The 24,033-nt window shown below is 48.8% G+C and overlaps 6 protein-coding genes across 6 annotated transcripts; all 6 read right to left on the bottom strand.

Moving 5' to 3' along the window:
- Positions 1-988: 988 nt before the first annotated feature.
- Pdw03_8472 (Pleckstrin homology-like domain) lies at positions 989-3,530 on the bottom strand (the record flags this gene model as incomplete). Its single annotated transcript, XM_066101978.1, has 7 exons — positions 989-1,054; positions 1,124-1,425; positions 1,498-1,969; positions 2,036-2,266; positions 3,002-3,255; positions 3,379-3,414; positions 3,491-3,530. The coding sequence occupies 7 exons, from the start codon at positions 3,528-3,530 to the stop codon at positions 989-991; spliced, it is 1,401 nt and encodes a 466-aa protein (XP_065957061.1).
- Positions 3,531-4,067: 537 nt separating this feature from the next.
- Positions 4,068-5,153, bottom strand: Pdw03_8473 (Yip1 domain; the record flags this gene model as incomplete). Its single annotated transcript, XM_014678124.2, has 4 exons — positions 4,068-4,317; positions 4,384-4,533; positions 4,589-4,997; positions 5,066-5,153. The coding sequence occupies 4 exons, from the start codon at positions 5,151-5,153 to the stop codon at positions 4,068-4,070; spliced, it is 897 nt and encodes a 298-aa protein (XP_014533610.2).
- A 481-nt stretch (positions 5,154-5,634) lies between these two features.
- On the bottom strand, positions 5,635-6,861 carry Pdw03_8474 (Nitrilotriacetate monooxygenase component A/pristinamycin IIA synthase subunit A; the record flags this gene model as incomplete). The annotated part of the gene is made up of 5 exons (XM_066101979.1): positions 5,635-6,076; positions 6,312-6,520; positions 6,572-6,660; positions 6,724-6,761; positions 6,812-6,861. 5 exons carry the CDS (start codon positions 6,859-6,861, stop codon positions 5,635-5,637), a joined length of 828 nt encoding a protein of 275 aa, XP_065957062.1.
- A 367-nt stretch (positions 6,862-7,228) lies between these two features.
- Pdw03_8475 (Pentatricopeptide repeat protein) lies at positions 7,229-9,870 on the bottom strand (the record flags this gene model as incomplete). Its single annotated transcript, XM_014678126.1, has 2 exons — positions 7,229-8,989; positions 9,079-9,870. 2 exons carry the CDS (start codon positions 9,868-9,870, stop codon positions 7,229-7,231), a joined length of 2,553 nt encoding a protein of 850 aa, XP_014533612.1.
- Positions 9,871-12,191: 2,321 nt separating this feature from the next.
- Pdw03_8476 (Zinc finger, C2H2-type) lies at positions 12,192-13,982 on the bottom strand (the record flags this gene model as incomplete). Its single annotated transcript, XM_066101980.1, has 6 exons — positions 12,192-12,226; positions 12,290-12,631; positions 12,917-13,097; positions 13,380-13,573; positions 13,646-13,891; positions 13,946-13,982. 6 exons carry the CDS (start codon positions 13,980-13,982, stop codon positions 12,192-12,194), a joined length of 1,035 nt encoding a protein of 344 aa, XP_065957063.1.
- Positions 13,983-21,438: 7,456 nt separating this feature from the next.
- Positions 21,439-24,031, bottom strand: Pdw03_8477 (RNA helicase (Dbp), putative; the record flags this gene model as incomplete). The annotated part of the gene is made up of 6 exons (XM_014678129.1): positions 21,439-21,665; positions 21,725-21,853; positions 22,387-22,494; positions 22,552-23,520; positions 23,583-23,779; positions 23,976-24,031. 6 exons carry the CDS (start codon positions 24,029-24,031, stop codon positions 21,439-21,441), a joined length of 1,686 nt encoding a protein of 561 aa, XP_014533615.1.
- Positions 24,032-24,033: the final 2 nt, after the last annotated feature.

Below are 24,033 nucleotides of genomic sequence, written 5' to 3' on the forward strand. Positions count from 1 at the left end.
CCAAGGTTCTTAAAGTGGCCAATACTCAGGCCTCTACATCTATAACCTTGAAAATCCTTGTTTAGTTGATTATAGCTAGTTTATGTCGAATAGTAAGGCGTATTGGAACTGTTCATGAAGGAATAACATGACATGCACTATCGGCACCTAATTGTATGTACTCCCGAGTGGTTTGCAGGGTGACTACACACCAGGGGGGGCCCCCCTGGCCGCTCAGTTGGTTTACGAGCCTGAGGCTCCCCACCAAGGATTCATGTGTGCCTTAACCATATCATTACCTTAATTAACTAACTAGATATTTACCTATAGACTATATGCTAATTTTGCTTCGCTTCGCTCAGCAAATAACGGAATTTTCATCTAGTTTAGTATCTAGCCTAAAGCTTGCTCCGCGTCTTCTATGAAGGTTTGAATCAGGGCAGATGTAAAGGCCATTGTAGTTGCAAGACAGTACCGGGAAGTAGGCCAACAACATCTGGCCTTTTGGGAGAAGCCCCTGTGTCGCGTAAGATGGCCGCGAACCCAATTCTACCGATTGCTAAAGGAGCTTTGAAATGAATATCTCGATTTCTGTATCCATTGTTGTCTGAAAGGCCTACCGATCAAGCTCGCATTTGACTCTCTTGGGTTCAAAGAAAACCCATTGACCTAAGACCAACTCACCATCTGCAATTTCTTGTTTCGATTTTTGACCAAGGAGCTTTCAAATTTGGAATCCCCATTTCGTGAATTGCGTTTCAGACTAGTTCTTGCTATGGGTCATTGAAGACAAGTACGTCAACGTGATAACATAAAGGCAGGGAAACATACAAAGTCTACCCAAGTAATGGAAGAAGATTCAATATCTACACAAGTGAAGTGTATGAAAGATCGCCAATGAACTGCAATATAAAGAAGTCGGAGCCTCCCTCATGAGAGAAGCGGCTTTTTTTTTGGTTTTTTTCTAAGTTTTCTATTATTTACAAATGTATCTTCATGACTGATCAACTCAAATTTGCTCCATGATATCCTTTAGTACATCAAACAATTCGCCGGACTGCTTCTCATTACCGAGCTGGATTGCATCATTTAATGTTAGTGTTCTGAGCATTCAATTTGAAATGAAAAGAATTTAGACACTTACCCGGAGAAGAAGGCTCACGACCTTCCCGTCTTCGTTGCTGGCGAGATAAATATCCCGAGTGGTCGGGCGAGAACTCTTGGCATCACCAAAGGGCATGCTATGCCAAACCGCACTGTTCAACATAACACGCAGGGCACCATCGGCACGCATGATAATGCGGCCAGATTTCTTTCCGTTGGATTCCGTCTTGAGGTTAACCTTGAAGGTGCCGGTACCACGCTCCTTCCATTTCTTGTCGTCAAAATAATACAGCTTGGCCTTAGCTGTGAACTCGGTGCTCTCATTTTCTTCGCCGGTTTCAACTGGGGGTTCACGTCTGAATGAGTTTCTGGCCATATTTGGGATCCTGGGGGAAGGCAACAAGGGGTCCATACCAGTTTGTGCGTGGAAACGCTTGTCGGTCTTCTCGGCAACAAAGGTGTCATCCGTTTCACCAACTGGTTCATTGTCACTATCTTCGTTGTCGGATTGTTTGGCGCCAAGGGTCTTATCACTAGACTCGCCAAAGGAAACGGGGGCATTCGGAGACACGAAGCTGGTCAGTTTACCACTTGCGCCAGAGAAGCTGGTGGGGGTATTGGCAGATGCGAAACTGGCCAGTTTACCGGCGGTTCCGGGGAAAGCGGAGGGAGCATTAGGAGACGCGAAACTGGTGAGTTTACCAGACAAAGCCGGGAAAGCGCTGCCAAATGCAGAGAAACCGGATCCGAGGGTACCGAAACCAGAAGTCGAGGCACCGCTGGTTGCAAAAGGCGAAGTTTCAGATGTCAACTTAGTTGCAGGCATTGCGAAAGGTGAAGGTGCGTTGGCAGCAGCAGCCATTCCGAATGCACTCGCAGTGAAAGTCTATCAGAAGCAAGTGTTAGTGGAAGATGGAAGTAAAAGCTGGGGAAGTCGAGGTAGCAAACTCGCCTGGTCCACCTTAGCCTTGCGCTCCTCCGAATTGTCTCGAGGTCTCTTCTTCTCGGGTTGTCCTTCGGCAGTAGATTTTTCGTCCGAAGTTGTCTCAGTCAAGCCGGGTGCGGGCTCAGTCGCAATGTAGGAGTTCTTCGAGGCACCATCCTCAAGCTCTTCTCGGCTCCGTTTCTTATTGAGGGTTTGTGAAGACTCATCCTCGTTTCCGCCGGCGGTCATTTCAAGATTCTGTGGGAATTGAGAGATGTTAGAATCAAATTCTTCAACCTTGGGTCTAGGGGAATCGGGGTTCGTTGGACTGTATGGGACAGGAGGCGGGGAAGACGGGTATTCAGGTGAACGGTAGTCAGGCAGGGATTCTTCAGATGAAGAATCTCCAATTGACTCAGGCTCTTCATAGATGTGGAATGAAGGGTCATCTTGTATGTAGGATTCAAGTGAACGATGCCCATGGGAAGGCTGCCCAGATGAAGGCTGCCCAGATGAAGGCTGCCCAGATGAAGGCTGCCCAGATGAAGGCTGCCCAGATGAAGGCTGCCCAGATGAAGGCTGCTCAGGGGAAGGCTGCTCAGGGGAAGGCTGCTCAGGGGAAGGCTGCTCAGGGGAAGAATGTCCAGGGGAAGGGTGTCCAGGGGAAGGGTGACCTGGAGAAGGGTGTCCAGATGGATTTATAGGCTTTGCAGAAGGAATAGTGATGTGGATTTTGGAAGATTCGCCTGCGGCGGATCTCGAATTCGGGGAAGCCAGGGAGGCCGCCCCGGCTGTCACCTTGAGACCGATCTCAACAGGAATGATCAAATGGCTAATTTGCTCGTATCCACCGATTGAGATCTTGATCTCAAGGTCCAGGGGAAGCTGAACTTTGGTGATTTCGGGGGTGTGGCTCATGATCGGGTTGTGGGATAGAGGTGTATTGTGAACTGGAGTGTTCGCAGGTGCTGTGGGGAGCACATGGTCACTCACATCTTGGGTGGTCGCATCTTCGGGGATTCTGGCGTGATTGGAATTGTGTTCCGTGGCGTTATCCGGGGTGCACTCTCGGGATCGCTTGGTTGGGGGTGTGTCAGTGGCCCCATCTGTGTTGTCGAGAGAGCGCTTTCGGTTTGCACGCGCAGAGCCGTCTTTTTCGCCCACCGAGTCAAGTTTGGTCGCCTTGAGTTGTTGTCGCACAGGGCGTTCGCCGCTGTCATTGTCGGAGGGAGGCGACTGCGCGGTTACTGTCAAGACAACATTGTCAGATCATATCAACGCTGGAGAAAGCCATGGCCCAGAATGGGTATCTTGTATCTAAATGAGAGCTGCAGGGCGGAACAAAGACGAATCACTGGATTAAAGCGCACCTCTGTGGTCCATTTTCAGTTGCTCTGTTTCCAGAGCTTTGGAAGTTGTCAGCAAAACTGCCCAACTATGTGGGGGATTTTGAGGCTATGCGCTCAAGCAATGATGACATACCACCTGCCGAGGAGTTATTCTCACGGGAAGCAGAAGCCATAGTGTTTCCTCCAAAGGACGAACTTGTCAAAGATATTGGGTGTTCTAGATACCGGATCGAAATTGAGTGGAGCGGAGCTTCCGACAGGTTACGATAACCGCGGATAAACAGATCGGATCGATTGGGACCGGCCGAATCGACGAAGAATGTAAAATTTGAAGTTCTCGAACTTTGCGAACAGACGAGCAAGAGGACGGAGAGGTGGAAAGGTGAGAGAAGAAGGAAAAGATAGCTTGCCGGTTCTTATAACTTGACCGCCGGGTGCGGGGCCCAACAAACGGGTTCTCTGAATAGCAAAAATGTGAATGGAAATGGGAACAAAGCATATTCATCTAATAAAACAATCGTCTATTGTTGCCTAGTTACCTCGGCGGATACAGTTTGCATAGATTTAATTCAAAATGTGGATATACCGGTATCCGCGCTATTCTAGTACAATCCAATTTTGTTATGAGTATTCATTGCGTCAATACCTTATCAGAGGCATGTGATGGAGACGTTTCTCGGCTGCTGAGCACAAATCACAACAGAAAGGTTTTAACTGATGAAGCAGAGACACCCGATCGCAATGTAGAACACAAACAGCGGGTACACTGCGATGCCGACTCGGTTCCGCACCACTCCCGAGCCTCCTAAGATGCTAACTCCAGCTGCTAAAGACCATGCGACTAACACAAGATATACTGGTATCCGTGCAATGGTATGAAGTCTCAGCGCACTCAGCATTGCGGCAATGACCAAGGGGAAAAGTGTATAACCGATTATGCAGATCGACTGAAAGAAAGAACTAATAGGCCGAGACCGCAATGTCAGTAAGCCGCGATATTTGGGGGACGGTTCAAAGAACACTTACATCTTGCCACCAAGCAGCTTAATTTGAAGAGTCACAGCCGCTTCTCCGATCCAGACAAGACAGAAAACACCCGAGAAGACCACTGACGATTGATCACCCTTTGCGATAGACAAGAACAAACTTAGGACCAGGCAAAAGACAAGAGGTCCCCTAGATTAAACCTATGGTTAGTTTTTGCAGATTTTGCGTGTGTAAGGTAGCTTACCAGAGATCCCAGTCCCGCAAGCCCTCGCTCATGCCACCCTGCAGGACCACGTCGGCATCCGGCCAGCGTCCAACGAGTCCCCGAATGTTACCACCAAATCCAGACACACCACCTTGCTCAGAATCAGCTGTACCGCTGCCTCCACGCTGCATCATTCCTCCAAGCAAGTATTTCGGCCAAAGCACCTGGCGCATTTTCTCCCACACGGCAATCAAGTCGCGTGACAATGTCTCCCAGACGCTTTCGTCAATTGTATTTTGTGTCGCACGGCGATCTTCACCACCAATAGAGGAAGCTAAGTAGTTGCCGTAGCCAGAAGCATTGCCTCGGTTGGCTGAGCTGGATTCGATGTTACCTCGCAGAGGGGTCGTGTCGGAGGTACCGCGTAGAGGGTCGTCGGCGTCAACGGCTAGAAACACATCGAATTAGAATCTTTTTGATGTGCCGGTAGTTAATAAGGGTAAAGAAAGTACCCACCATCATCAGCTTCGATCAAATCATCGCCAAGGAGGGAGTCGTCATCATGGGGCTCATCATGGGGGTGGCCTTGGTGTATGGTAGCCATGGTCCACGTGGTATGGTCGCGATGGTCGAAAGACTAGCACGAAAATGGCACCTCCTTTAATTTAGTCGTTTCAGAGGCGAAGTCGACAGCAAAGGTAAAGGCAATCGAGGAGTATGCAAGCGAGTTGGCCAAGCTGTCCCGGAAAGGCTAGAGTGGCATTACGTACTGGGTCACGGGCAAGGTTCCCCAGGCACGTTTTTGTTCCAACATTCACTTCAACAATGCACGTCTTGCATGCACATCACAGGATTTTTGATTTTGAATCATTTCAAAAGCCTTCTATTTTCCTAAACTTTATAACCATCTTATGTGGTTAATTTGACAATCAGTTTTCTTTGATACCATCAACATAAGGCTCCTCCTGATACACATCGTACATGTACTTGCTTCCAGTATGATCAGCCCTGAGCTCTTTCTGTTCCTTGTCAAAGACCTTCTTACGAGCGGCGAGAGATGTCTCTGAGGGATTTGGATGCTCGGGCTAAACCCTGCGTCGCTTTAGCTCGGGGATGAGTAGGTCAACCACCTCCTTAAAAGTGCCAGGCGTGGCGACATAGGCAAGATTGCACCCATCGAGGTCAGCCTCTTGGATCCAACGCTCTGTCTCTTCGGCAACTGTAGCAGGGCTTCCAATAGCCACCGGGTCGAGACCACCAATTGCAGCCCTCTCGGCAATCACGCGAGGAGTCCAACGCGGGATTTCCTTGCTAGTCGTGAGTAATGAGTCAAGCCAGCCAGTGACTTTGTTTGCCTCCAAAGAGCCTAAAATTGTGGTTTCTTGATCCAGAGCGATTTTGGAAATGTCGATTCCAGTCCATCCGCTGAAAAGAACCAGTCCTTCAACCACCGAGGCGTACTTCTTGAGCTCCTCGTACTTGGCCCTTGCCTCTTCGTCAGTCTTACCTATAATGGGTGCGAAGGTACTAAAGAGCTTGATTGATGCGGATCACGGCCCCATTCTGCAGCTAGCTTGCGGATATTTGCAATCTTCGGCTGCAACACCGCTGGTGAGTGGGAAGAGACGAAGGTTGCCTCAGCGTGTGTCGAAATTCTATACGCAAACCACCGAGCCAGTCTTCAAAATCATCACCCTAATCGAGTTGTGGGAATGCAACTCGCTTATGGAGCACCTTCAACTAGTCATCTGCCTGGCGGTACCGTTCGTCAAGCTCAATTGGAATATCCATATCGGTGGTTTTGAAAGCCGCTTTCTTATATGAAGTCACAATGTTCCAACTCATTCGGCCATTGGTCAAATGATTCAAGGCTGAGAAACGCTTGGCCACCAAAAAGGGCTGCTCAAATGAATTCGAGGCGGTGATTCCAAATGACAGATTCTGTGTCACTGCAGCCATTGCCGAAATGGGCTAATATGAAAGTTAGAGTCTGATCTGAATTTTCGCGTTGTTGAAACTCACGGCAGTCGGGTCTTTCACTGGCCATTGTGCCGCACGTCGAATACACTCGCCCAGTATGCCTTCATAAGTATCATGGCCTCCAGTTGTATCTGCCAGGAACAATGCGTTGATTCCATCGCGCTTCCAACAACTTCGCCAACTCTATCCAGTACCCAAGCGTTCTCTTGGTTGCAGACTTGTCTTTGGCATTCTGCGGAGCTGTCAGCGTTTTGGTCCTTGGACTTCAATTCATACACTAACCTTCCATTGTCCAGGAGGTAGATGTCCCACGGTCGACACATTGAAAGCATTGAGCAAGATTTGTTATTTTCAAGTGCTGGCGGAGCCATTCTGGCTAGTAGCTGCAGTGTCTCCCCTGATTCACAGTTTTCAGTACAAAAGACGCTTTCTTTCTTTATCGCGTTCGGAATTTCCTCACGCAGATGAAGCGTTAGAATATGTTGATATTGCAAATTGATCAACCCACTTGGAACTCTTAAATCGTTGTTTCATGTGAGAAGTAGAGAATGTACCAAATGGTATTATGTACATGATGCAAAAATATGCAAACGCCATCTATAGCCCCCTGTGTGATATACAAACATAATACAATCGGGACCTCACTCGGTCTCGTCGTGTCCAAGCTCACGAATGTGATTAAGCCTTAACCAGTGCTTCTCAAGAGGATAAGTCCTCTTGCTGATCTAGACCTTCTTGATTGCGAGAGTTCCGAGCCTCCCACTGGAACTTTTTGATGCGTTCCCGGGCTTCCTCCTTCTGCTGAATCGTTGGGTATACCTTCTTCCTTTTGAAGGTCGCAATAACATCCTTGTCAGAATACTTCTTCAGCATCTTCGAGTCAGCTTCAAGGGCCTTGCGCTCGGCCTTTGAAACGTAAGATTTATAGTCAAGCTTGAGAGTGTCGTCAACCACCAGACGAACCCGCGACATGATCTTGACAGCCGCCGAACCAGCGACAGAATCCGAAAGTGTGTTCTGGAGGGCACTCCAGCGAGTCCTCAACTCGGGCTTGCCGTTCTCCATTGCCTCGTGCAGCTGGAGGATATATGGCCGTAAAGCGGCGATAGCAGCTAGTCGCAGCTTGGCTTGTAGTTTCCTGCCCATCTCATGCAGTCTAGGGGGTTTGGAGGTTTTAGAGTCTTCTGTGTCGAGTCCTCTGAGGTGCAGAAGGACGGACGGGTTGGTTGAAAGAATTTGAATCATTTCCAGATAGCCGTCTAGGACGCGAATGTCTGGTAAAATCAATGCTTTGTCCATCAAAGCGATCAATTCGTTTGCGTGCTGGAGAACTGAGTGGTTGCGGCGATCCCGGCGGCAGACACTGAGAGCGACATGGAATGCTGTTCCGGTTGCTTGACCGGAGGGAACCATCTGCTCACGCATGGTTTTGACGCTGATTTTGCTGGAGCGAGAGATGCGGAGGAGGCGGAAATATTGGATGTAGGTAAAGGTGTCGGGGTCAATGCGGTAATCGTGGTCTTCCAAAGTCATATGTTTCCAGTAAGCCTGTCCACCCTCGGATCCTTGGGTCATGGTGAAACAAGCATTCAGGATAAGAGTCAGTTCCTTGCTGTTGGGTTCGAGGAATGATAGCTCCTCCGCCTGAGGAACGACAGGTTTGAAGAGTTCTGCAAAGTCTTCCTCTTCCTCCTCTTCCACTTCTTCCTCTTCCACTTCTTCCAATTCATCTCTCAGGTCTTGCTCAAGTTCCACGACCGGTTCCAAACTTTGGATTGGTCGATTATTTTCGTCTACAAACGGAACGTCTTCCATCTTTGATTGCCGTGTAGCCTCTGAGACTTCAAGTGCTTGACTTTGCTCGGGGGTGATCCTGCGGCGGGTCGTCTTCTCGTTCTCGGTGGGTCGCTTTTGCAGTATGGGGACCCCCATGGTTTGCTTGTACAATTCCATGACATTGTAACAGTCTATGTCACTGCCGCCTTCCAGAAGCAAGCTGGCCATGCCGTTTACAAGTTCGTTGTCAATTTTCAAGGTCTGGTTCTTCCACCGCCAGATGACATCGGCCCAAATCCTCTTGCCCTCGGTGATAACCTGTGCCTTGCGTTCGAGAATCTTTTCAATCTCATCAGGAGACATCTTCTCTATGTCTCTGCGCGCTGCGAATTGGACGGCATTCAGAATGATGGTGTAGGTGGTAGCATCCGGGGCACCAGGCCCCTCTTCAGGTAATTCACCAGCAATTTTCCACAGTCGATCCATATCCCAATGACGATGGCAGACTGTGAGCATAGCGTTGGTATGTATGATATCGAGCTTGACTCCAGAATTCGGTGAACCTATTGAGCGGTAGACAGAGGCGGCAGTTTTGGCGACACCCAATGACCTCGGGGCTGAGCTGAAGCCCTTCAGCATGATCGTGTATGTTCTAGGAGTTGGTCTCCTGCCACGCTTTTTCATCTGCGAGAGACAGTCTGTCAGCATACAAGTTTAAACATCAAGCTCGGGCAACTCCCCGAATGGAAGCACCACAGAACGACAAAACTCACATCATTATAGAACTTAAACGCAGCCTGTGGGTGATTTTGATCCATACAATATTGCAGAAGATGATTCCAGGCAACATCACATCTCAACCCCTGCTTTGTTCCAGCACGAACCAAGGCCGCCGCTAGGGCAGGATTTCCACTGTGCAAAATGCGCGCGACCCGATCCGCCATTTTCCGAGGGTCGTTCAACCATTTCAACTCCTCGTTGATAATCTTGGGTGTGAGTTTGGGCATTTCTCGAATCGGGCCACGATAGCTGTCGTTCTCGGGGGCCTCGCCATCAGCAGAATCCGCCTCAACATCAGCCTCCAAATCACGTTCTTTTGATGCTTGGTCCCCAGGGAGACCGTTCTCCTGCACCTCGCTTTCACCATCCTCATAATCATAGGGATCTTTCTCCAAGTCCTCGGTTTCAGCAGCCTCGGGATCCAAGGCATCACTATCAGCAGTTTCACGCTCACTGTTGTACCGCCCAGTAAACGAACCAGACGCAATGGCCATCAAAATGTCATGATCATCCCTAGATCTGACATCCTGAACCTCCCGCCGATTCCTCTGCCGATTTTTAAAATGTTTGTCGCCAACATGTCCAATGCGGCGAGCATCGCTGTCTCTGTCGAAAGACCGGCTGTGGGAGGAGGAGTAGGAAGAAGTATATCGGCGGTGATCACTTGATACAATCCATGTCTGTGGTAGTCGTTGGGAAGCAATGTTAGCACGGTATTGCTGTGCGGTAAGAAGTCGGCTGCGCAAAGCTCTGTTCACGAGCGACCCCGGAAACCGGAATGTCATGACCGGATTACTGTGATCTCCAGAAGTTAAGCTTGTGTCCTGCACAATACTAGAAAGGATAGACAGATTAAACACGGACAGAGTGGCAAAATGGAAATACAAGAGGAACAGATTGTTACTTCCTCATTGCATGTTGGAGATGCACCGCAAAACATTTCGCAGATTGTCCGGACGCTAGTTCATATCAGGCCTAGGTCTGATGCCTGCATATTCAGGCATCTTTACTTTATTGCCTGAGGCATTTAAAACCCATTGATACCTCAGGTTCTTGAGCATGCAACTAGACTGCAAGTGGTTTAGTTCCCATTCCTTCAACCCATGTTCCCTGCGGGCCTGACGGGAACGCTAGAGCGCATTTCCAAGAGTCTTCTGTGCGTTTTAAGTACTTTACTAGTGTATTAGCTTCCTTAGGGGTTCTGGATCTGCGTTACAGCCGTGGATTTAGTCCATGCACCGATCCGTGGCTGAAGATGGACTTTCCTACTTTAAATCAACCTATATCAAAGTGGACGCCAAGCTTCATATAAACACTACATCACATCACTTGCCTCAGTGATTTTCTATAATTAGATCCTCAATGTCTAGCCGAAGCCACAGGATCCAGAGCCTTCACAATACCAGGTATTCCTATCATTCAATTCCAAGTATACACAACTCAACCCATAATCTAAAAGTCAACGACTCTGCATAGCTATGTTGTGTGTAGTAGCCAAATTTCACTTGCTATCACTACACCCATGTAGATCAGTCACTACATTCTGCCTAGCCAGCGTCCACCCCGACCCAACCGAACCATACTTTGTACCACATGCCCAGGCGACGTAGAGTAGCACAAGACACTAGTCCGAAGCTAAGAAACGTGCAGTGGAGCACAAGGAGAAACAGACTAAGCACTAAGCAGTGTGACAGAGCATGTGGGTGGCTAGGCAGGAAGAGGAAGCAAGCTAGAAACAATTAGGAATAACTCTAACAGGAAAATTACCACCAGGCTCCCAACTATGATATCGGTGGCTGATACTAATGCCCCAACACGTGGAGACGCTTTACGCTTTACTGTACTAGCTTCCTGTCTTATGTATGATTTACAGCCTACATATACGCAACGCTGCACTTTGTCTTATTTGGTTCTAGTCAAGTACATAGTAATGTACTCGCATACATGTAGGTACCTTGTACAGAAAATGCCAGTGCGTACGCGCATCAATTGGCCTTCAATGCATGGTATTGTGCTCGGTCCACGGTAAGTGCCGGTACTACTTAGTGCTGATTATGGTAAGGCGCGGTTGGCTTAGAATGACTCCGTGGTTGCTTGTTACCACAACTAATTTATTCATGTAATTCTAATGCTTGTTTGGTTCTCTCTGGCTCCGCTATATATGCCTTTTTTGATAGGCATGCTTAGATCAGGCTAGCACATAATAGAGAGGCTGTGTACCTCAATGCATTCTCTTTTTGTCTCATGCTTCTCGTGGGCCATGAGTCCACTCGCCTATATTGGGCAAATTCCGCTTTCGACTTTCTTGCCTTCATGTCATCGAAAATGTGGGCATCCTTTTCATACATATTTTTGGGGTAGATGGTACACCAACTAGGTCAACAAATAAGCCAATTGCCGATAATGCACTAGCAAGGGAATAACAAAAAGAAATAATACACATCATCGGATTGGAGCATCAGTCCGTGGAGCATAATATACGTTATCAACAGAAAATGGAGGAAAGAGAGGAAACAAGAGAACGTATTTGCATGTAGCAAAGTTCAACACGGATAAGAGGAGACGAGAGACAAGTAAAAAAAAATCAAAGAACCCCCAGGGAAATGATGTTGGGAGAATTCTGTTGATGATGAACAGATGCAAATAATCCGCCACCCATTTCATCCTCGAAGCCATGACCCCAATAAGCGGGCCAGCAAAGATAAGACACATACCACTTCTGCACCAAATTTCAAGTGGGAAACAGAACAGAGGGAGGGTACACAAGGGCAGCACACTCTCTCAGCATGATGCACTCTCAACACAAAAAGGATGACAGGTATAGAACAAAGCTGGAAAAGCCACTCTTAGACAGATTAGGAACAAAAGCCGCAGAGGATGGTATCATAGCATGAAAAACTTGGGAGTTGAAGGATGTGATGTGTTGGGGGGAGGGGGAAGGGAATCAGAATCCAGGACGAGAACATAAGCCAAGGACAGGGGATATCGTGATAAGAAAGAAGAAGCAAATGCATTTTCGTCCGTATAAATCCATAGCGGAAGAGGTGATTATGTGGGGATTATTGCGGAGAGATGGCGGATTGAGTCTCTGGAAGCCGTAGCGAATTTATGGATCAGCGGACAGGTCGGGCGAGGATGACACTGTCGAAAGAGAAGTCCAGAAGGTCGATCCTGGTACGGAGAAACGGCGGCGACATTACTCACGTTGCGGGTACACCGGTCCGCTCTGGTAGGGAGAGTGAGGATAGTTGGGAGGGTAGGCCATCTGTGCATTGTTCTGATAGACCATGCCACTACCAGGAGGACCACCGTACTGGCTAGGAACTTGGCTATCCGCGGGTTGGTATCCGATCGGAGGGAGTTGCGGGCGGACTCCACCGGCATAAGCCGGCGGCTGTCCGTGGGATGGGTCAGAGGGGTTGGGAGGTTCGACCTGGTTGGCCTGGGCAGCCTGAGCGGCAGCACGCTCACGCTCCTCGATAGCCTTGCGCTGAGCCTCTTCCTCCTTCTTGCGAGCCTTCCATTCCTTGCGGATTTCCTTGAATTCTGGAAGAGAAAAGTAAGTAGTGGACATGGGTGATAATGTTCAGTTGCCAAAAGGGGAAGTAGCACGAAGGATGGTTGCGGGCGAGGGAACGGCCGAAAGGGATTAGAGGCAAATTTAACCTCCACGCCGTCGGCCACGCTACTGCGGGCCCCGCGACATCTAGTGTAACTCACTAGCGTCCAACAGCCGGCGCTAACCCGATCCAGCCATTTGCGACAGAAGATTAAGATCTCAGTCGCATTGGCCACCAAAAACACGCAAAAACAACAAAACGATGAACCTACCCTCCGGAGTGCGCTTCGCGCCGTGCGACTGCATCGTCACATGTGCATTCAAATGGTTTAGTGTGCCATATGCTTTCTCGCATCCGTTCCATCCACACTTATACATGCGCTCAATTTCCTCGTAGCGACGACGAGGACGCTTGTGCTGCTGTGCGCCAGGAATTGGGACAAATGAGTAGACCTAAATTTTGGGAGGACCGTGAATCAGCTTTGATCAAACCCAGTGGATTCAAATCCACCCAATCATATCCCAAAAAGGAAGCGGTTGAGGGGCAGAGCACGCTGTTTTTGACGATCCCTGCGACGGTGACCTACGAGCCGCATGACCAAGCCCAGAGGCATCCCAAGACAACCTTGATTGAACAAAGTAAAAGGCTTTGAGAGGTACCCCCAGGAATCATCAAAAACATACCTTTGGAGTGCGCGACCTTGCAAGGGCAGGAACAGGGAAGGTGGAACCAACCGTTGTGGCCGGGGAAGCATACGGTCCCGGCAATCCATGATGCTGTTGTCCATAACTATGCGGCCAATCCGGGCGCGCGTACATGTGCTGAGGCGGAGGAGGGTGACCCTGGTACTGCGCCATCTCATGCCCCTGAGGCTGATAGGGAGAGTAGGGAGGAGGGTATGTGGGGCTGTTGGCCGGAAGCGAAGGATCTATAGGAACGGGCGCGTCAGACTTTGAGTGCGGACTGCGCGGGCCCGTAGGCAAGGTGTTGATGAACGGACTTGTTGCTTGAGCCATACCTGCCGCACCACCGGGTTGGGAGTTGGGGGCGTAGGACTGGGGAGGACGGTGAAGGTAGTCCTGGTAGGCAGGTGAGCGGGCGGTCGGCGGAGGGTTCAGACTGTAATCCGACTGAGGAGTATTGGCCGACGGAATATTGGGTCGGACTTCCGGCTGCGGTGTATATTGCGGCGTAGGGCGGACCTCGGGTTGCGGGGTGTAGTGAGCAGCAGCAGCAGAATTTTGGTCTGCGGGTTTTTGTTCAGAAGGGGCGTCGGTCACGGTGTTTGGGTGGTGCGAACCTGGCTGTGCGTACTCGGAAGCGGGCCGGTTGTCCATAAAAGAGAAGATTCGCGTGCAAGGATGCCGACGAATCTATGGGGGGGGGGGGAAAGAGTTTCTGTGTTGGATCTGTAAAGACGCGTTAACACAACAATAAGTCTTGAGAAAAAGTCGGGGCAGTTGACGAGTCGGTCCGACACGTTCCAAGCAAGGGGACGACTAGCTTGCCACGTTGGAATCGTGACTGACCTCTCCAGATCTACGATATTCTGAACGTACCTTTTTCTGTTCAATTCCTAGGGAATTGAAATATGTGTAGTTGAGTCGCGAAACACTGATCGAACAGGTTTGCGTACAGATGCTTTCGTGATGAGAGATCTGAGACAGAAAGAGAAGAGAGTAGATTCAATTCACAAACGTTCAAGAAGTTGTAAACTGAGGGTTGAAAGCGCGCAGCTTTAGGGGGAAAAAAAAATTTGGAGGTTGATACCAAGATGCTTAGATGCTATGATGCTTAATCTTAGTTCGGAGGATGCCTTGCAGGTGGCGGTAAGCACGAGGCACCGGAAAAATAAAAAGCGGACGACAACTAAAGAGACTAAAAGAAAAAGATTCAGGAGCCAACGCGACTTGGAGCGGCCTAAAAGGTAAGACGATTAGGAGAGAGGGAAAGCAGTCCTCGTGGGATCCGAGGATGTTGTGGACCCGGTGGACCACGTAATTTTGGTTGGCGATATCGTTGGTCATGGCAAAATTACTGCATTGCTTTTGTGTTTTGGTGTTTTGGTGGTTTTATTTTATTTTAAATTTTTTTTTCCTTCTTGTAGTTTGGTCTTTTTTGTCTTTTTTCATCTTTTTGTTTGATCTTTTTTAGATTTCCGATTTCCGATTTAGATATTGTATATTCAATATAACAGTCTCACTGTATATTGGGCCACATATAGATAGGGCTCACAGGGACACTATAAATACAAAACCAAATTCCGAGGAGAGACATTTAAATAGATCAAAAGAGGGATGAAAATGAATTTTTTTTATTTTGGAAAAAAAAAAGAGGCATTTACTTTCTCTGACCTCGGACCATTCCCTTTTTCTACACCACACTCCGATTTTTAGCTGGATTGGCCCCTTTTCCCCTCAGTGTCTTCGTTACCGGCTAAGCTTTCCACGTCTGTGTGATAACCCTTTTTTTTTCTTTTTTTTCTTTTTTTTCGATTTTTGGTTTTTGAATGGGAAGAAAAAGCGGAACCATCCAGGCGAGAAGTGGCAACCTATTCCTCTGAAATTCTTCTCATCCGGGGTCAAAATGATTGAGTATGGATAGATTGTCCAACAAGTGATGTAGACAAATGTTGTTGGTTTTTGCTAAGGACTACTGGTTAGGTTCCCAACTGGAGGCCTCTTAGTCTACCCGCAACTCGGGTGCGTCGAAGGGAGAACCTAGCGTCTATGGCCCGTGGGTACCAAGATGTCAAGAGCCAGGGGTGGGCTTGAGTTGGACCAAGGTGGGCGCTAAGAATGGCGTGCCCGAGGAACCTCAACCCAGAGATGGAACCAATTCTGAAAGGGGCATAGAGGGGGGATACTTAGGAACACTTGCCCGTTATCGGGAGGGAACTAAGGTAGAAAAGGGAGTAGCGCAGGTCGGGGGAAGTAGAAGCGATGGGACTCGGGAAGACCAGGACTAGTGTGGACGACCAAGGGCGGGCACTCGGTCCTGGTTGCACCAATAGGAAAAACGGGGTGGGGATTGAGTGGAGAAAAAGAGAAGCTCGGTGGACAAGCCTGACTGGGAGGAGTCTAGCGCCAAAGTCTGCTGCAAAGGTTCAAAGCCGAGGCGGTTGAAGCCGGTGATAGCTTCTTTTCCTGGAAAGGAGGTTTGGTGTTGCACTTTGATTACAGGTATTCAGTACCTATTCATCTGTTGTACTCAGAACCCAACCGCCACGGGTTCATGTCCACATGCAAAGTACATCCAAAGAGGCTTAAAGTTTGAATCACAAGGGCAGGGTTCACCACTGATCGACCACCCGCTATGTTCCCATACGCATCCATCATGGGTAAGTCCTGTCGACGGTGCTGAGTGAAACTTGTAGAGTCATGGCCAGAAGATCTTGTCGCGTAACCGTCACGATACCTACAGACGCGTGAGTGGAGACCGTGGAAGAATAACTCCCCGTGATCCGAGCCTATCTCCTGACCTTCTGGACTTTGAGGGGAAAAAAAAAAAAAAAAAAAGAACATGTCATTTAGATCAAACGTTTCAATTTTAGACGCAAGTTTCGATTTCTATTGCAATCTCCAATCCTACAGTGCAAAGCTATGAAGTAGGTAAAAGAGATGTCCTCCGTACCACTCCGAGTGATTGATGTTCCAATCAACTGTCTCTACAACACACATGTGATAATTATAGTATAACCAAAAAAAAAAAAAAAGCACCTACCACACCAATCTCCGTACCAAGGTAGAAAAGAGGAGAAAGGGGGCCATTATTTTCCTAGCGGGATTTCCGTGGGACGAGCCCATCACCGCCAATTAGCCCAACTCATCAAATTGCGAGCGGAGTACTCGGCGGCTCTCCGGTACGATCAGTGTATGTTCAGTGCTCAATTTTATCGCGGACTATTTGAGGGCTGTTTGATCCGTACAGTAATTACATGTATGGAGCCCCCTGTGATTCATGATTCGCGTATGGATTCATATTTCAGCCTCCCAGTTAGAGAAAGTGGGGGATCCAAAAAATCACGGAATACATATGGATTCCGTGCCGGCAAACCCCCACCCGGGTTACCTGCGAGTCTGATAGGAATGAAGCAGGAAAGAGGGAGAAAATCCTCTATAATGCAGGGCTCTCAGCTCGGAAAACCGACATCCTTTCTTCAATTGCTGATTGGCGTTCGCAGGGGGTCAGATCTCACCCCGCAGACGCGGAACCTATTCCTCCACTGCCGGTGAGGAAAAAGCAAGATGATGTATGATTTTGCTTCCTTTTTTTTTATGTTTATTCTTGGTTTATTTGGGGGGGGGGAGGGGGGAGGAGGGAGGAGGTTGGTCTTCGCAGGATCATTTACATCATGCCCTGACGAGTCATGTACTATTGTTTGCAAGGCAAAAGTACGGGAGTACCTTGTTATCAGGGATAAATAATAATCCATCGTCCGGTTGGCAAATGGACAAATCAACAAATGGACACCGACAATCTCTAAACGACGTAACAGTGGGACCAGGCGGACTCCGCGCGGACAACACACAATGTCCAGTGTTCCGAGGTCTAGTGCGGGATATCCGGCGTCGAGAGCAGAACGGGATGATCATCACATTCATCTGGCGCGTCAACCATTGGACGCCGCAGCCGCTCTGTATCCAGTCGCGCTGGACGCATACAGAGGTCAAGAATTAATCGTACAGGTCGCGACTTCGGGAAATCATCCCGAAAGCTCCAGAGTAGCACATTTGTCGATAGGGCTTTGGAGTTGGTACGATCCTTTTTTTCACTGGATATATTCATACAGCAGTGTAATGGAAGATGTCTTTCGCAGCTGTGGTTAATTGGGGGGGGGGGGGGATATTAAAAAAAAAAAAAAAAAAAAAAAACACAGTAGAGAGACCAAAAGAGAAGAATACATAGAATTAAATGTCTCAATTGACCCCAAAAGCAGGACCTGCAGACAGACATTTATCCATGTCACTTGATGCACGTGGGCCCATTTCTGCATGCTTGTTCTTCTAAATTGCATATTGAATTTTGTCACTTTGTACGGAGTCCGAATATCAAAAAAAAATAATACCCACTTCGCACTATTGCGCTAAATACGGCTAAACGAGCTAATAGGCGGGTCAGAAAAGAGGGTGGAAAACGTTCCCACATAGGGTCTGGTCGAGCCTATGTATAGTATGATATCTAAAAGATTGAGGATTCTTCGGTCATTCCCCTACAACGTGGCTCTAATTGTTCAGGGGGCATTCAAGCAAAGGCTTGGCATAGACGTTTTCTTTTCCCCGAACGCTAGAATCCGGGTTGTCTGTTGGATCTATTAGTGCACGGGGATCCCCAAACTGGAGGTTAACTATGTCCTCGGTTTCAACAAAAGAAAAGAGCTCTGCGCTATTGATGAGAAATTGCGAGATATGCACACAGCCCAAAGCCAACGACCCATGAACCTGCCGGGTTCCTATCAGAGAAATTGGTGTCTGTGCTCTCAGGGCAGATTTTTTTTTTTAAAAAAAAACACCGCAATTTCCCTATTCTCCACAGTGATAAGTTGGTAGACTACGCCAGACACAGTAAGTCTCACCCGCTAATGCTTCGGCAGATCGCGTTAAGGGATACCAGTGCGGATCAGCACACCCCGGATGATGATCATTGAGCGGTTAAATTCCACGGTACTACGTATCATGAGGGCTTTCTTCTTCACGATCCAAGTAATTTTATTTTTTTTGGTTTTTTTTTTTTTTTTTTGCAAACCACGATCGTTCAGTTGTACCGAATTGTACAGCTATAATTAAACCTTTGATCAAAAAGACATATTGGCGTTGGCATCTTGACCTTGATATTGAAATCTTGAATTGGCAGGAGACAAACAATGATTCCTCCAATCAATGAGACTTATTCCTACAGGGATTTAGATCCCGAGATAGGGAGCTAAGGAAGGTAAGCAGAAATAATGGCACACTGCCAATCAATTTACCTTTTGAGAAGAAAGCGATACATTGTTAGCGAAGCTGTCGATCAGCCTAACTACGAACACCTGTAAAATGGCCATCTTATTTCCACTACGGAGTCCACGTGTATATTCTTAATCGCGATGTAGTTTTTACAACATATTCCCCCATGATGCGACTCAAAGTCATAGTGTGCTCAGTAGTCCACCAAACAAGAGGCCATCATAGATCAACCCGCTACCAAGCAATGTTAGATTTTCCATGCATGTTCTACGTCTGCTCTATCCAACATCACAAGGAATGAAGGTAAACAAAACTATAACTTCAGTTTCTTATCTTTCCGCCCTCCGCCCCTTTCCCCTGTGGCGCGCTATCGCCTGATACAGCGAACATTGTATTACCAGTGCATGCTGGTGCCGGGTCCACCCCCTGTTGGCCACGGACAGTCTGGGCAATGCGGCTGGTAAATTTTCCAGGGTTCTGTTTGGATCTGGGCCGGAGAAATGAGTCGTACCCACCCATGCCTCCGACGTACATCGTCGGATGAAAACTGGTTGGGTTATTGGTATGGCGCGCTGAAGACGTGGGAGGCGCTTGTGCATACGGAGTACATTTTTTTTTTATGCAGACCATGGGAATTGAGGACTCGTCTTACTCCGTGCACCCGTGAAAGCTAGCTTGTTGCCCGCACTACTGCACGTCGCTCTCTTGGGCGTCTCCTGAATCATGTATGGTACTTTCAAGTGTCATTTTTGACCAAGGGCTACTTCAACGTGTGATGGACTCTGTGTGCATGCCCACGTGGGATCTTGATGTATGTTTTACCAAATTGTGTTTGTGTACCCCGTACATCGTCCGGAGTCGAGGCATCGATATGGACACCGGTCTCTTTTTGATCTGTTTCTGTGGCCTTAGTGGGAATTTCAATTTGGGTGCTACGGATATAGTCCCGGGTGAGTACCGTCCTGCCAGATAGGTGAGAAATTGGTACTTGTGTCAGCTAATTGCAAAACGATCCTGATATCACGATGCACGTGGCTCGTAATGGTCTAGACAGATCTGTGCCTAGCATAGCGATATCTTGTAGAAAATCCAGATAGAATTCATTGTATTGCCAATGCCAGAGAAACAAGTGTAAGAATGAAGACGAGATACAAGACCAACCCCAAAATTTTAATGGCGGACATCCACTGATCTTCATGTAGCTTTCAAAACGCTAAGAGCTTTAAACAACATACCCTCGTTGTGGGCCGTTGAAGCTTAAAGCTTCAATATCGAGCTCTGCAGCAAACAATTCTCGGCGGACTTGAAATAGACCCAACTAATAGCATCATATCATACATAAGTAAGGCTGTCGAGTGTAGCTTGACCACATCTTCATCATGCACTTGTGTCAAATGAGGTAAGGTCTATAAGGCTGAGATGTCCTGACCCAGGGCTGTCGCCCCACCCTAGTGCCTACAAATCCCTGCTTCCGCCGTTCATCTTCACTTCATTTCCCCTCTATTGGGATTCGTTTGCCGCCGACGAGCCTCTTTCTTTGGCGAGCAACATAAAGCACCAAGTCCCTTCACCAAGTCCCTTGTGGATGTCATCAGTGGCTATCATGTTGAATTGCAAGGCCACTCATACATTCGCATCTCGCGAAAGGGCAATCATTTGAAGAGTTAGGCAATTTGGTGCCCTGGCCAGGGTGCAAATATCTAGATGTTGAAGAACTCTTCATCTACGAGCGCTATCCACCGAGTTCAGGTAGGTTGCTATGTCTTTCGATGGGATTGCTTAGTAGACATGTTGTTCGATAGTCTTCCCAATCGACCTAATAAATCAATTCAAAGCAATACGGCTACCCGGCCCTACTACACAACCTGGCTGGCTTCAACCTAGACAATGCCCGATTCGCATTCTAGATTGACACAACCGACACAACCGACGATGCCAAAATACGCCGTCGACTTCACAGCTTTCTACAAAAGCCCCATGGACACACCTTTCACCTCAGTAGGGACCCTCTACAGCCTGGGCTACAGAAACTATCTCTTCAGGGAGCTGCCGCCGGTTGACCGCACGCCAGGGAACCAAGCAAAGGGTGAGCAATGTCCAAATATCACGCAGGTCGGGTGATACAGTGCCGAATTGGCAGATCACGCGGCTCCATTTGCGGAAAAGCAGAAGGAGACGCGGGTTATGGTTTCTGATGCGCATGCGAGGCTGGCGAATTCGCTTGATAAGCCATGGAAGTCTAGATCCGCGAATGGGACGAACTTCTGTACTAGGTATGATTAGCCGGATATTACGGTTGATTGTGAGAAGTATGGATTGGATGTCCGACGTTGTTGGTGCGATATTTCTGGTTAAACTCGGGTCATACGACTAGCGATGTACATGAGGTTTTGGCCAGGGAGGGGGGAAAGGTGGTTGCAGGAAGATGGGGAATACATTGGCTACAGACTTGTCGATATCAATTCATAGGAACTGTTTTAAGTTAGGATATCGGAAGATCACAAAGATTCAAGGAGTAATCATTATTGCAGATTGAGATCAGAGGCGGGCGAAGTCTCTGAGGCATTTGTAACTTTTGAAACTAATCAACATGTATGGATTCATCGCGAGGATTCAAGCCCTAGAATCTCACTAGAACTGATGATTCGAGATCCGAGGCCCTTGAATATCCCCTGTAGCTTGGGACTGAAGAAAAAATAAGTAAAAACTATCTATGACATCAAAGATAACGCCGTCCTGCCCGAGTTACGCATGAAGTCAAGAAATGGAAAAGAGTCTACCGGGGCAATACAAGACAAAGTGACTGACTACACGGGAAGCAGCAGCGAGGCAGCTACCAGTGAGGCATCTACCAGCGACGGTTGCCGCCGACGGGAGCAGCATTGGAGGCAGTGAAACCACCACCGCCGCCGCCACGACCACCACCCCAGCCACCACGGCCACCACCGCGTCCACGGCCACCCCAGCGACCACCACCGCCGCCGCCGCCGTAGCGAACCATCTCGGCAAGACGGGGGTCAACCTGCTGCTTAGCTTCAGTGAGGATAGTGACCAAATCACGAGCCTGCTTAGAGTCTGGAGAACGAAAGATTAGCACAACTCGCTAGTGTCTAGGACACAGATGGTGAACTTACTTTCAGTGGTAAAGAAAGTGATGGCAGTGCCCTTGGCACCGGCACGAGCGGTACGGCCAATACGGTGGACATAGTCCTCCGAGTTGTTGGGGTAATCATAGTTGAGGACATGAGTGATGTCGCGCACATCTTTTCAGAGTTCAGTTAGCAAATAGAACATTAGTGGGGGTATGAGGAGTATGGCCATAAGGACCCTTTCTCCGTCGTGCAGGACTTGATGCATCACTGCTCTCTTGATGGGTTTCATTGAAGAAAATCCCAATGGAAGCGAATCCATGGGATGGCGGTAGTATCGTGGTCCTAGAGAAACCTTGGAAATGCAGCCTTCAACAGTTCAACAGTTCAAGAACAACGCTGTGTGAGAAAAACTTCGACTCTTCTACGAGTCTGTCACACAAGAGATGGAGAATAGAGAATCAATGCAAAGCTATGATGCCTGCTGCTGTGCTGCACTGTGAGTCCAAGGTCCTCTTGGCATATGAACCATTTAGGATGACCAGATGCGCCTGGACGCGGCGTATACACCGGCGTGCGTCGAGAGAGTTGAGCACCGTGCCATTGCATCACACAACGTCAACACGGGTGAGTGTTTTCAAGGGCCCCTTAAGGGGGGACAAAAAGTGGGAAATGGAAGAGGGAGGGGGGATGCAATTTGATCATACCAATACCACGCGAGGCCACATCGGTGGCCACCATGATGGGACTCTTGCCCTGCTTGAACTCGTTCAAGACCCAGTCACGCTCGTTTTGCTGCTTGTCACCGTGGATAGCTGGAAAGAAAGGTCAGTAAAATGCAAACTTGCCGGAGGAGAACCCATTTCACATACAAAGCGCAGGCCAGCCGTCCTGACGGAGGAATCGGGTAATTTCATCTGCGACACGCTTGGTACCAGTGAAGATGATGCACTTGTTGGAGCGGTCCTCCATGATCTTCTCAAGGTGCTTGATCATCTTGTCACGCTTCTCAAAGTCCGAGACGACCTCGACAATCTGTGTGATACGGTGGTTGGCGGAAAGATCGGTGGAGCCGACATTGACTTGGATGTAGTCGTTGAGGAAATCAGAAGCGAGCTGACGGACTTCCTTGGGCCAGGTAGCGGACCACATGCACGTCTGACGATCGGGGCGAATCTGGCCGATGATCTTGCGAATCTGGGGCTCGAAACCCATGTCAAGCATACGATCGGCCTCGTCAAGAACGAGGTAAGTGACACGACGAAGGTTGGTGCGGCCAGCCTCGAGCATATCAATCAGACGACCGGGAGTGGCAATGCAAACCTCAACACCGCGAGACAAGTCACGAATCTGAGGACCCTTGGGGACACCACCATAGACACAGGTGTTGCGAATGCGGGAGGACTTTCCGAACTTGGTAATCTCAGCCTGAATCTGAACAGCCAACTCACGAGTAGGAGCCAGAACAAGGACAATGGGACCATCACCAGGGGCAAGGAGAGGCTGGGCGTTGATGTGAACAATGGCGGGGAGACAGTAACTGAGAGTCTTGCCGGAACCAGTCTCGGCAATACCGACGACGTCACGGCCGGACAAAGCCATGGGCCAGCCCTGGGATTGAATAGCAGTAGGAGCATCAAAGCCCTGGGCTTTGACTTCGGACAAAACGTACGCGGGGAAACCAGCCTCATCAAAGGTTTCAACAGGGCGGGGTACGTTGGTACCCTGAATGGCCATCTCCTTAGACTTACGGAAGGCCTGAACATCTTCCTCGGAGCGCGCAGTAACATCAGGGTGCTCCTTGTAGAATGACTTCTCGAACTTGGGCATGGTGTTGATATCTAAATGAGCCAAAGTTAGTGTTTTCCAACCAAGATAAACATAGTGAAAAAAAAGAACTCACCCCAGTCTTGAGTCTTCAGGCCAGCGCCGAGGTTGTTCATGCGGTCACCACCGGCAGCACCGCCGCCGTAGCCACCACCACCTCCACCACCGTAGCCGCCGCCGTAACCACCACCGCTCCCTCCTCCACGGCCACCGCCGTAACCGCCGCCGCCGCCGTAGCCACCGTTAGAGTAGCCGCCTTCACCTCCGCGGGAGCTATAATATCCAAGTTAGCACAAATTTTTCTTGCGATGGATGTCTCCTGCTCGCTTGGCATTGGTTTTGGAAAATCACGATAGTCTCAGAATCCCAAGTCCGAACGCCATCACAAACGACTGCAGGCTCGAGAAATTCGCCATAGAATCGTGCATTTGATGAGACAAAGGAGACAAAGAAACGTATCAGAACTTACCGGTAGGAGTCACCGCCGCCGCCGCCACCGCGAGAGTAGCCACCTCCGTACGACATGA

The sequence above is a fragment of the Penicillium digitatum genome, chromosome 3, assembly GCF_016767815.1.
Source record: "Penicillium digitatum chromosome 3, complete sequence".
NCBI lineage: Eukaryota > Fungi > Ascomycota > Eurotiomycetes > Eurotiales > Aspergillaceae > Penicillium > Penicillium digitatum.